This window comes from Carassius gibelio, chromosome B20, assembly GCF_023724105.1.
Source record: "Carassius gibelio isolate Cgi1373 ecotype wild population from Czech Republic chromosome B20, carGib1.2-hapl.c, whole genome shotgun sequence".
Lineage (NCBI taxonomy): Eukaryota > Metazoa > Chordata > Actinopteri > Cypriniformes > Cyprinidae > Carassius > Carassius gibelio.
The window spans coordinates 26714954-26727354 of NC_068415.1; the positions used below are offsets into that span (position 1 = coordinate 26714954).

The 12401-nt window shown below is 39.6% G+C and overlaps 1 protein-coding gene across 1 annotated transcript; it reads left to right on the forward strand.

Moving 5' to 3' along the window:
* The first annotated feature begins 6654 nt into the window (after positions 1-6654).
* On the forward strand, positions 6655-10342 carry LOC127983479 (cannabinoid receptor type 1A). Its single transcript, XM_052585684.1, has 2 exons — positions 6655-6795; positions 7687-10342. Exons 1-2 carry the CDS (start codon positions 6661-6663, stop codon positions 9154-9156), a joined length of 1605 nt encoding a protein of 534 aa, XP_052441644.1. The 5' UTR covers positions 6655-6660; the 3' UTR covers positions 9157-10342.
* The last annotated feature ends 2059 nt before the right edge of the window (positions 10343-12401 follow it).

Consider the following 12401-nt stretch of genomic DNA (forward strand, 5'->3'; position numbering starts at 1 on the left):
ACAGGTGCATCTCAATAAACCAGAATATTGTGGAAAAGTTCATTTATTTCAGTAATTCAATTTAAATTGTGAAACTTGTGTATTAAATAAATTCAATGCACACCGACTGACGTAGTTTAAGTTTTTGATTCTTTTAATTGTGATGATTTTGGTTCACATTTAACAAAAAACCCACCAATTCAAAAGCCTTCAAAATGGTCTCTCAGTTTGGTTTACTAGCCTACACAATCATGGGGAAGACGCTGATCTGACAGTTGTCCAGAAGACAATCATTGACACCCTTCACAAGGAGGGTAAGCCACAAACATTCATTGCCAAAGAAGCTGGCTGTTCACAGAGTGCTGTATCCAAGCATGTTAAATGAGAGTTGACTGGAAGGAAAAAGTGGAAGAAAAAGATGCACAACCAACCGAGAGAACCACAGACTTATGAGGATTGTCAAGCAAAATCGATTCAAGAATTTGAGTGAACTTCACAAGAAATGAACTGAGGCTGGGGTCAAGGCATCAAGAGCACCACACACAGATGTGTCAAGAGATTTGCAGAAACACAGACAACGTCAGAAGCATCTTACCTGGGCTAAGGAGAAGAAGAACTGGACTGTTGCCCAGTGGTCCAAAGTCCTCTTTTCAGATGAGAGCAAGTTTTGTATTTCATTTAGAAACCAAGGTCCTAGAGTCTGGAGGAAGGGTGGAGAAGAGCATAGCCCAAGTTGCTTGAAGTCCAGTGTTAAGTTTCCACAGTCTGTGATGATTTGGGGTGTAACGTCATCTGCTGGTGTTGGTCCATTGTGTTTTTTGAAAACCAAAGTCACTGCACCCATTTACCAAGAAATCCTGGAGAACTTCATGCTTCCTTCTGCTGAACAGCTTTTTGAAGATGCTGATTTCATTTTCCAGCAGGATTTGGCACCTGCCCACACTGCCAAAAGCACCAAAAGTTGGTTAAATGACCATATTGTTGGTGTGCTTGACTGGCCAGCTAACTCACCAGACCTGAACCCAGAGAGAATCTATGGGCTATTGTCAAAAGAAAAATGAGAAACAAGAGACAATGCATATGAGCTGAAGGCTCATACCATATCACCTCAGCAGTGCCACAAACTGATCACCTCCATGCCATGCCGAATTGAGGCAGTAATAAAACCAAAACGACCCCCTACCAAGTATTGAGTGTACATGTAGAGTAAATTAACACTTTCCAGAAGACCAACAATTCACAAAAAAATGTCTTATGAAGTATTCTAATTTGTTGAGATGTTGAATTGGTGGGTTTTTGTTACATATGAGCCAAAATCATCACAATTACAGTAACCAAAGACTTGAATTACTTCAGGCTGTGTGCACTGAATTTATTTAATACACGAGTTTCACAATTTGAGTTGAATTACTGAACCAAACAAACTTTTCCATTATATTCTTATTTATTGAGATGCACCTGTATGTCACTGGAAAACTTTAGTCTTTAAAAAACATTTAAATGCACAAATTCAAATGCTGTTATTTTAAAATTTATTGTTTTAATCGTACATTTATGATTTAATTGATTATTAGCTTTTCATTAAATTTACAAACTCCAATGTTGGAAATCTTGATGTGATGCAATGTTTAATGCACTTGCTGTTGTTAATAACAAAGGAATATATTTTTTTCTCTCTGTATTTTTGTATTAATATGGAACAAGATGATCTTAAATGTGATAAAAGTCAAAAATGGTCTAAAAATGAAAACAAAAACTAGGCTGATTATATTAGCTAAAACATGTAATGTGATGGATTATGATACTAACTACAAGTATTGTCATGTAATTTGGAAGCAGTAATCTACCCAGCTCTAGGGAGAACAACAGTCATCAGGAAACACTGAATCATTTGTGTGTGTGTGTGTGTGTGTGTGAAAGAGTGACACAGCGAGGGAGAGAGTGAATATGCCAACAGGTGTGTTAATATTTGTTTGTAATGTGTGTGTGTGTATGATTTAAGAGAACTGTAAAGCATCACAGCATCATTATGAGACAGAGACAGCATCCAAGAGCACCGTTCCCATCTCATTCTCAGCCGTTTGGTGCAAAGATGAAGTACATCTCATTAATAACAGCCTGGTTGCCATGACAGCAACTATCTGATGACTATTGTCATGCCGTGTATGTATTTCAGATTAAGAGAAAGAGAAATGGATAGTTGTGCAGTGATTTAGACAGAATGGCAGCACAGTAGGTGAGAATGTGGTCTTCTGGGAGGCAGATGGGCTAAGTGTTCTCCACACACACACTCCTCGCCTGTGCACATATTGTAATCATGGTCTATTTAAATGAATCCTGCCGCAGGTTTTCTTTGCTCACAAGCCAGGCATAGACAAAAGTACAGCATCTACAGCGCCTTTCAGAACGATACTGAAGGTAACGGTGAACAAAAGACACAATATGTTTATTTGTTTGAATGCCAGGAATATAACCTTGCAGCAAGGTAAAATATTCAAAGAAAAATGTTCTTATTTGAGAGAACATTTTTCTCAAAAGGCAAAAAACCCTGCAATTAGGACTTGGTGCACACTCCCTTTGAGTCTTTTATAATGGCAGATGAGATGAGACATATAAAAGCATTTTAAGACTTATTGATCATACTCCCCAGCTCAAATTTTCACCGGTGTTTTCCATGTAGAACTACAGGAACAAGCTTGACTGAAGAAAACAATCCCTCTTCACAAATCGACCACCAAAATTCACTTCTGTGTGCGATGCAGAGATCTGTGGTATATGGTTTTGTCTCATTCCCGCCTGCCACTTTCATCTTTTGTTCCACTGCCATCTACAAAAGCACACAAGAAGTCCTTTCCCCGCACGATTCTGCCATGAGTTGTTTTTTCCAATTACCCCTCGCACACTTTACCTGCTTGGATTTGTTGCAAATCCTTGAATACGTTTTCAGCCCCATTCTTGCCATTAACAAACCATTAACTATGGCTTTCTCCTCAATAAACTCTTAACCCTTTAACTGCCCCACCAAGAAAAAAGCATTTTTTGTTTGCATTTCTTATCTCCTTATGTCATTAGTTACCACACTCAATGTATTTTTTTTCCAACACGTCCCATAATTTTTAAAACATTAGCTAGCTTTTCTACGTTTACCATAAAGTGACAAATCAACCATTTGGTTGAGCACGTTTTTGAAAAATTATTGAAAACATACTAAAGTTTTTTCATGGCACCAAGTAAAATAATTTTGTAAAGTTAGGGCTCTTACAGTGTAATATGTCAAAAAAATATGCTTACCTTGCAAAATTTCACCAAAAACAGTTTACATGGCAGGAGTGATTTCTTTCTCTCTGACATCCATCAAAGAAGAAGTGTTGTGACAAATGCTGTTGATTTTTTTTGGCTTAACATACCTCTACCAGATGGTAGAGATGGCTCAATCAGCTTGAATTAAGTTAGGTACTCCTCTCAATAAAATATAGTGACTCAAAATGTGCTCAACCATTTGGTCGAGCGGCAGTTAAAGGGTTAATTTGCTGCTTATTAGTAGTTAGTAAGGTGTTTGTGAGGATTAAGGATGTACTGTACTCTATAATATACTCATGCAGAATATGTGCTTTATGAATACTCATAAACAGCCAATATGTTAATAATATGCAGAGAATAGGTCCTTAAACTAATGTTGTTTTTCCATGTTTTCAGTGTACAAATAAACATTAAGAATATCAATGCACATATAAACCATTTTTTGTTGCTCAATAGACAAGTAGATAGATATGAGATGTATATTTTTGCACAAATGGTTTTTCTCTTGCTTCCCACACACACACACACACACATCAATAGGTTGCGGTTCGTAACCCTGTTCCTCTGAAGCATGGAGTGGAGAGATCCAGATTTGAGATGGACACCCTTCCCAAACACGAGGTGATGAAAGAGAACAATATGTTCACAAATCAAGACCAGAAGATCCTATGTTAGTCCCAGGAGTGCAGACCTTTAGTGTGATGTTTCATCATTTTACTGACCAAACACTCACAGTCCACTTGATCCAGGAACAATCTGATGATCAAATGATCAAGTGTGTTATGACCAGACAGATTTTGAGATGTGGCATCTAGTCAAATGCACTTTCAGCAGTCGAGCCAATCGATGTGTTGTAGTGAGGAAGCAATGCAGTACAGTTTCAGGTCACGGTAAAATACAAGACTTGGAGTGTGTTGGTATTCACACTCAGAGTGGTATTTCATCTACAAAATATATGATTAGAATAAATATGGTTCTACAAAGAGCAATGCCAAAGCATAACTTACAAAAAGTAATCCCTGTCCACACTCTCAATAAGACTGCACATTTCAGTTGTGTTCACCAAAACAAGTGAACGAAGGGACTGTGAGTAGGATCCTCCATAAAACAGGATGTACGTCCAGAGAGGCCCAAACAGCAGGGAGCGGGTGAGTCAGCGTTTGATTGGTGAAGCTGTTACCCACTCAGAGAATATAACGCCACTGTTGTAGCAGCAGATTGAGACGTCTCTGGCTGTGCTTCTCGGCTTGGTGAGGGGGCTGGAGTTTCTTCTTTTTTGTTCAGGGCTGGGGAACTTTCCAGAGAGCTTCTAATTTTATTGATACCTGTGGTTTTATTATGCCTCTTTCTTTTGGTCACAACTCAAGTAAACTGTGGAGAGTCCATAGGTGCCATTCAATAAATGATGCCACTTGTGTGTGTGTGTGATATTTCAGCGCAAAACTCCTAGTTTTATTGACTAACCACCTTTAATTCATTTTAACCAAACACAGTATAAAGATTAAATGATGGAAAGGAGTGTTATAAGACTACTCAAATGCTCTTACAGCCTTTTAATTTACCATCGGATGTGATTTGTCACGCCACCAGTCTACAAGATTGGGAATAAAGCCATGCAAATGGTGCAGTCAGAAGAAGTCATGTTCCTGCGAGCTCCTGACGGGTTTGTAGAATCACACACAGCATGCTCCGAAAGGTTACAGGCATGCTTTCTAAATGGCAGAATCTGCTACTGTTAACCAGTAATTTAATATAACCTTTAGTCGAGACAAATGTGGCTGATTCATGAGTAACTTGGAGATTATTAAGTAATGTCCATTTGTAGCATCCTTGTCTCAGGAGGCATCTGGTGCTCAGCAGGGTTATTATCAGATGAAGGGTGAGGATTTTGTGCTCTGGTTTGTTTGTGACGACGTCACTGTATTGGCTAATATGTCAATACCCACAGGACACCCTTTCGGCAAATGTCGGGAGATAATGACTCGGCAGCACATTAACCTTGCGCTTTTATATTAAGATATACAGAATAAGACTCGCGGTAGCCACCAGGTTGAATTTCATATGTTTCCCGCTGAAGCCAGACCCTTGAGGACATGCACCGAATACAGGTGTTTGATACAGTGGTTCAAGGAGGGGAGCAGAAGTAACCACTGTGGTTCTCCCTTGATAAAACCATCATCATGTCTCCTGCAGTGGCTCAGAAAAACATCTGCTGAAACAAATACGAATAAGAGTTTTGAAATACTTGTCAACTCACGATCTCTGAACACACAAGTTTTCTCTGGTGGGTTGAGGTTTCTTCAGAAGCTAATGTTAGCTTTGTTATCTTTGCAAACATTTGCTGAACAAGTTTTATCACATTATGTGGGAACTTTGACTCATTTATTTGCTTAAAATGTTGTGACAAACAACAATTACACTCTGTGGCGTCGTCTTGACAAGTGAGATTCATGTTATTGTTCATGGCTTGTTTCCAGCGTCGGATCTGTGTGTAGGATGAAGAAACAGATTTAGGGCTAAGATGGGGTGTGGGTGTTGGGTGATGTGCTCATCACCAAAGCACTGCTGGGTGAAGATATCAAACTATCAGAAAATAGAGTGCAACAGGCAAGTTTAAAAATTGGTTTTGTTATTTCAAAACCATCTTCAATATTTACATCAATGCATACATAAAAGCATCAATGCAGACACTTTTATCCAAAGCGACTTACAGTGCATTCAGGCTATACATTTGTTTTTATCAGTATGTGTGTTTCCTAGGAATTGAACACACAACCTTTTGCACAGCTAACGCAAAGCTCTACCACTGAGCCACAGGATCACTACTAATAATAATAATATGCACATATAGTAATAGAAGTCAGATATTATATTTATAAGTATATAATCAACAGTTTTATATTTTTCTAACCCTGTAAATTGGATTGTATCATCAATGATTCATGATATTGTAATTATTTTCCTTGAAATATATATATATAATAATCAGCCTAGGAGCATGGTTTAAAAAATAAGCTTATGGTATTTATTAGGTGGATCACTAAATGATGGGCTATATTTATGTATCTTTGGCATAGATTTATAAGTGCTAATGTACTCTTTACTACATACGACACCAGGATAAATGTGTGCAGTTCTTATGAAAAGTAGCCGTTTTTCATTTTCCAATTTTGTCTAAAAATTTCCTAACTTTTGCCAGTCCAACAAAACAATAATTGGTGAAATAAAAATATTTTAGAGATGAACCATTGGGAACGAGACGAACAGGCGATTTGTCAACCAACCCTATTCATACATCACACATTACATTTTCATCTTTGACATTAAAGATGCTCGTGTGTGTGTGGGTGGTCATGTGACACGGGATGCGTCATACAGTATATGATGCGCACTGAGGAGAAGCCAGCGCGCGCGTCCGGACTCGCACTCAGTCAGTCGCGAGGCTGCGGTCTGCGAGAGCGAGCGTCTCCTCTGTTCATCCAGCGAGCAACACCTGCGCGTGCGAACTATGTGAAGGTAAAACTGCATTCCTCCACTCTGTCCACCTGATGCACTTCATCTTTTATTCAACTAAACTGCATTTATAACGCTTTAGGTGAACTCTGTCCTTTTTCAGCACAAACAGAAGAGTTAGTTGTTGTAAACTACGGTATGTTTAAGCGCTAGCCTATTAAATAAGCTATTAAATACCGTAATGTTACAGTAAATTAATCGCAAAGTTCTCCGTGACTCTGCGATACACACTGAAAACAAAAATTGTGATGTGATGCCGAGTAATGATTCAAAACACACCGATAAGAGCACACAGGTGACATTAGAGGTCAATATTAGGTGTTTGCACTTCTTTAGCAGACGCTGTAGCATAAACAAACTAAACTGTCCTAATCTGTTTTATTAGTTTTAATTTATAATAGTCTATATTCGAATTTCTCACTATATGCCATAGGCTACATTTAATTAATATTTCATTTCAGTCTTTAGTTATATATTTGCATTTAAACACTATCCATAGTGACTTATAGATGAGGATAATAGAAGCAAAATCAACAAAAGATGCATATAAATTAGATTAAAACAGAGCTTTTTCTTCACCAGTGTAAAGTTGTGTCTATAAAGTTGCGCGCTGCTTTATAATAACTGTAGTATGGTGTTTTAGGTTGAGCCTGCAGGCATCTATTATTCAAAGCCTGTCTCTTAGAGTAATAATCCCTAGGTGCCCATCCATGCACGAAAAACTACAAGCGGCAAATACAAGAGCCGTATGATGGCTGGTCTGAGAGGGCATTTATTTCTGTGCTCAGTGAAGCATCGATCAGCTTCTGAGAGCTCAGTGTTCTCTCTAATCTCTGAATGATGAGGATCCATGCGTCTGTTGTGAATAAACGTTCTCTCAATGTCCTCCAACAGGTTTCCTTCAGAGCCTCTGTGACCATGCTGTTCCCTGCCTCCAAGTCCCATGTTAAATCTGTTCTGGACGGAGTGGCAGAAACCACGTTCAGGACCATCACGTCTGGACTGCAGTACATTGGTAATAACGATGTCGGCTACGGAGACCACATCATCGACGGCGACTTCAGCAAAGGTGGAGGATACCCTCTGCCGAAGCCGTTCGCAGCCTACCGCAGAAGCTCTTTCACTGATAAAGTGGGACCGGATGAGGAGCTCATCGTAAAAGGTATCCCCTTTTACCCCACGAACGGCTCCGATGTGTTTGGGAACTTCAGTCTGGGAGATGAAGGGAGCAGTGTGCAGTGCGGGGAGAACTTTATGGACATGGAATGCTTCATGATACTGACCCCTAGCCAGCAGCTGGCCATCGCCGTGCTGTCTCTGACGCTGGGGACTTTCACAGTTCTGGAGAACCTGGTGGTCCTGTGCGTGATCCTGCAGTCACGCACCCTGCGCTGCAGGCCGTCCTATCACTTCATTGGCAGCTTGGCCATCGCAGACCTGCTCGGCAGCGTCATCTTCGTCTACAGCTTCTTGGACTTCCACATCTTTCACCGCAAAGACAGTCCGAACGTGTTTCTGTTCAAGTTAGGAGGCGTGACGGCGTCGTTCACCGCGTCTGTGGGAAGCCTGTTCCTCACCGCCATCGATCGATACGTGTCCATCCACCGTCCGCTGGCGTACAGACGCATCGTGACGCGCACCAAAGCCGTGATCGCCTTCTGCATGATGTGGGCGATCTCCATCATCATCGCCGTGCTGCCGCTGCTGGGCTGGAACTGCAAGCAGCTCAACTCGGTCTGCTCCGACATCTTCCCGCTCATCGACGAGAACTACCTGATGTTCTGGATCAGTGTGACCACCGTTCTGGTCGTCTTCATTATTTACGCGTACATGTACATCCTCTGGAAGGCCCACCACCACGCGGTGAGGATGCTGCGGCGCACGTCTCAGAAGAGCCTGGTGGTGCACTCCTCCGACGGCACCAAGGTCCAGACGGCCAGACCGGATCAGGTCCGCATGGACATCCGCTTGGCCAAAACGCTGGTTCTGATCCTGGCGGTGCTGGTGATCTGCTGGGGGCCTCTGCTGGCCATCATGGTGTATGATCTGTTCTGGCGGATGGACGACAACATTAAGACGGTGTTTGCCTTCTGTACAATGCTCTGCCTGCTCAACTCCACCGTTAACCCAATAATCTACGCTCTGAGGAGTAAAGACCTGCGGAGGGCCTTCCTCGCCGCCTGCCGGGGCTTCAGGGGCACCTCCAGCACGTCCCTGCAGCTGGACAACAGCCTGGAGTCAGACTGTCAGAGGAACCAGCACATCGCCGCCAAGCGAGCGGCTGAGAGCTGCGTCAAGACCACTGTGAAAATAGCCAAATTGACAATGTCTGTCTCAGCGGAGACATCGGCTGAAGCCGTCTGATTGTGCCGCCGGCCGGGGGACGTACAGATGCACCTCGTCTCAAAAGAATGTCACGGAAAGTTCAACACACAAAGCTGCTTCAGTCATCACTGGTTCGATGAGGCATTCACTATGACAGTTCATCGCTTAAGTGCCAAGATTTGTTTTCCCCTCTCAGAAAAGGTTCTCATCCTGTAAAAATGAATTTGTTGGGGCTTTTTGTTGTTGTCGTTTGCCCTTGCATTTAACTGTAACGTGTGGATGTTGTGCGTGCTTTATGAAAGTTTACTATATTTTTATACTTTGAATTTTTGTTTTTTGAACAAAGATATCTTCTCACATGGGAATAAGGGGCTAATGGTCTTTTTAATAAAACCGTGTAAGTATGAATTCAAATATATATACATTGGTATCTATGTAAATATGTGTCAAACTCTGTGGAGATTTAGTGTATCCAACATCATTGTGATAAACGACAAAAGATGAGAGTCTCTGTTTTTGAGATGTCTTGTTTTGAGCTGAAAGTATTGTAAGAGGAGCACGTTCTGAATAATGAGAGCAGGAAAAGTGAGGACAACGGTTAACAGATCTATTCAATCTCGTTTACTATGATAGATTTGGTCCGTTACATGATGCTTTAGTGTTATTGTTGTGAGGGTCACAATTATTATTATTTTGTTACAAGATGGCTTGTAATTGTGTTTTATGGTCACAGATTATACAGTGACTGAAATATCTGTTGGATTTGAATCTGATTGTTCATTTACATTTTTTTTCATTCTCTGAGATGTAAAGTAAAATTCATTTTACAATATGCACAAAGCCCAGAGAAAAATACAAATGCCATTTGTTAATAGAACATTTGTATTTAATCGTGTAGTTAACGAACAAACAATTGAAATGTACATATCATGATTGTATAGTAATATTCCTTAAACCGTGAAATGGTGTGGTGGTGCATTTTTGTTTGCACTGTTCAAAAGTGTAGGTGCATTCCTTACATGAAACGTATCTACTTAAGTATTGAAGCTTAAAATCATAAAATGTCACAGTGGCTTTTGTCCCAAAGTAGTTCTTGAAAGTCTGTCTCGCAATGATGTCTTAAAATACAGAAGCTGTTTGCACACCTATGTATCACAATTTAGTCCATTTCAAGGTTTTATTTTATTTTATTTTTTGTAATAAATAAAGTCAGTACTGACCTAAACTGTGTATTGGGCTAATTTTATTTAAATCTGCAAATCATTATGGAGTCAGTCCCTGGTCATGTTACACATGTTGATATTGTCTCTGGTTCCCTCTAGTGGATAGTTACAGGCAATAAGAGGCATAGAGCCAATGCATTTGTTTTATGAACATTTTTGTTCTTTTACTCCTATTTCTATAAAGGATAATGAAGACATATCATCACAAAATGATCCCGATGACTTGATCTGGATCGGACTTGACACAGACTGCAGATCACCCGATTCTTAAGAGCATGAACAAAAAATAAGACAAATTTTAAATTTTAAGATAAACATTTTGAATTTTACAGCATGATTGTGCTGTTTTTCATAAAAAAAAAATAAATAAAAAAATAAAAATAAAAGAATGCTAATGCTAATCCATCTTCGATGGAATCTGTGAGCTACTGTTTAGGGTCTGATGATGTAGCAAGCAAACACATAGCATATTTATCTCCTAAACTTGAGTCGATGTAACAGCAGGTGATGTTGGCTCCAGGGCCAGTGACTGTACACAACGCACTTCATTTGAAAAACCCGTAGCTTGATGTTTAATGAACACGAACAGCCGGCACGGCAGAACCGAATTTATCTAATGCTTGTCATAAACACAATCCACTGCCACTGTCAGCAGAGGAATGGCACATTAACCCAAGGTGAAAGACAGTATTTCTACTTTAAGCTTTTTTTCTGTTACATTTTCCTTCTCTTATTTTTTTTTTTTTTTTTTTTTTTAATTTTCAGAAATCCATTATAAGAAAACAGCTAAATGCAGCTTAATGTTTAGATCAAAAATCTTGCATCACAGAATTTCTGTCCAACCTTAAAAACACTACCTAAAGGCATTATAAGAAAACAACTTTAGGGGTTTGACGTACTGAGAAAGACCCGAGAGAGTCCAAGTCATTAATAATGTTTACATATAAAACACAAGCAGAGAAGTTTTACAATAAGCTTTACCATCCAGACATAACTCTGGTCAGAGTAAACATAATAATACTGTCAATCTCACGGTGTTGTGCTTTAACTCTAGATATATCTGCTGACAAGTGTGTGTGTGTGTGTGTGTGTGTGTGTGTGAGTGAGAGAGAAAGCTGGTGTCCCTGGTTGTGTATTTAGTATATTTAAGCACTGTCAGAGTCCATGAATCTTGGATGTCAGGTTTGTATATCTAATGAGGTTTATCTCTGCAGATTTCATTCAATTGGCACTAGAACTCTCCAAAAACTCCAGGTCCAAAAACTGCTTCTATATGTCCCTGCTACATGAGAGATATTATCTATTTTAATAGAAACTAATCTAAATATTATTTCGGTCACACTTTATTTTCAGGGTCCAATTCTCACTATTAACTAACCATTAACTATGACTTTTGCCTCAATTAACTCCTTATTTGCTGCTTATTAATAGTTTATAAGGTAGTTGTTAAATTTAGGGTATTGGGTAGGATTATGGATGTCGTGAATTATATGTACTTTATAAGCATTAATAAACAGCCAATATGTTAATAATAGACATGCTAATAAGCAAATACTTATTAGTGTGAACTGGACCCTATACTAAAGTGTTACCATTATTTCTTTTGCTCATGTTATAGCTCGATTAGAGGTTTGCTGAGTCCCCCTTGTGTGATTATTGAGAATCACTGGGATACAGAATATTATAAAGCACAAGTCTGAAATCCCATATGTCTACCTCAATCATTAATCACTGTAACCATTTTATGCAAAGGTTTAACACAGGGTTTAAACTCAGTTCCTGGAGGGCTGGAGCCTGCAGAGTTTAGTTCTGCTCCAACACACATAACATCACTCTCAGACTTCTAGAATCAACAATTATGATTACGTTATGATTATATTAGTGAATTATAATATCTGACCCCGTGAACGAAACACTATAGGATAAAAAAAATTAAAACTCAGTTTTTGTATTTTTTCCTTTCGAATGTTAGGCTAACTATGGCATCGTAACTCGCCTTTAATTCGTAATGGCAGTCGGTGAGAGACCGGACTTTTATTTTGAAACGCTGTTTTGTCGTCA

Bases quoted from the DNA above. Each gene is read 5' to 3' on its own strand.
- LOC127983479 (XM_052585684.1), top strand. From the start codon at position 6,661: ATGATGCGCACTGAGGAGAAGCCAGCGCGCGCGTCCGGACTCGCACTC. The intron at 6,796-7,686 runs GTAAAACTGCAT...GTCCTCCAACAG, and splicing joins CGCGTGCGAACTATGTGAAG to GTTTCCTTCAGAGCCTCTGT.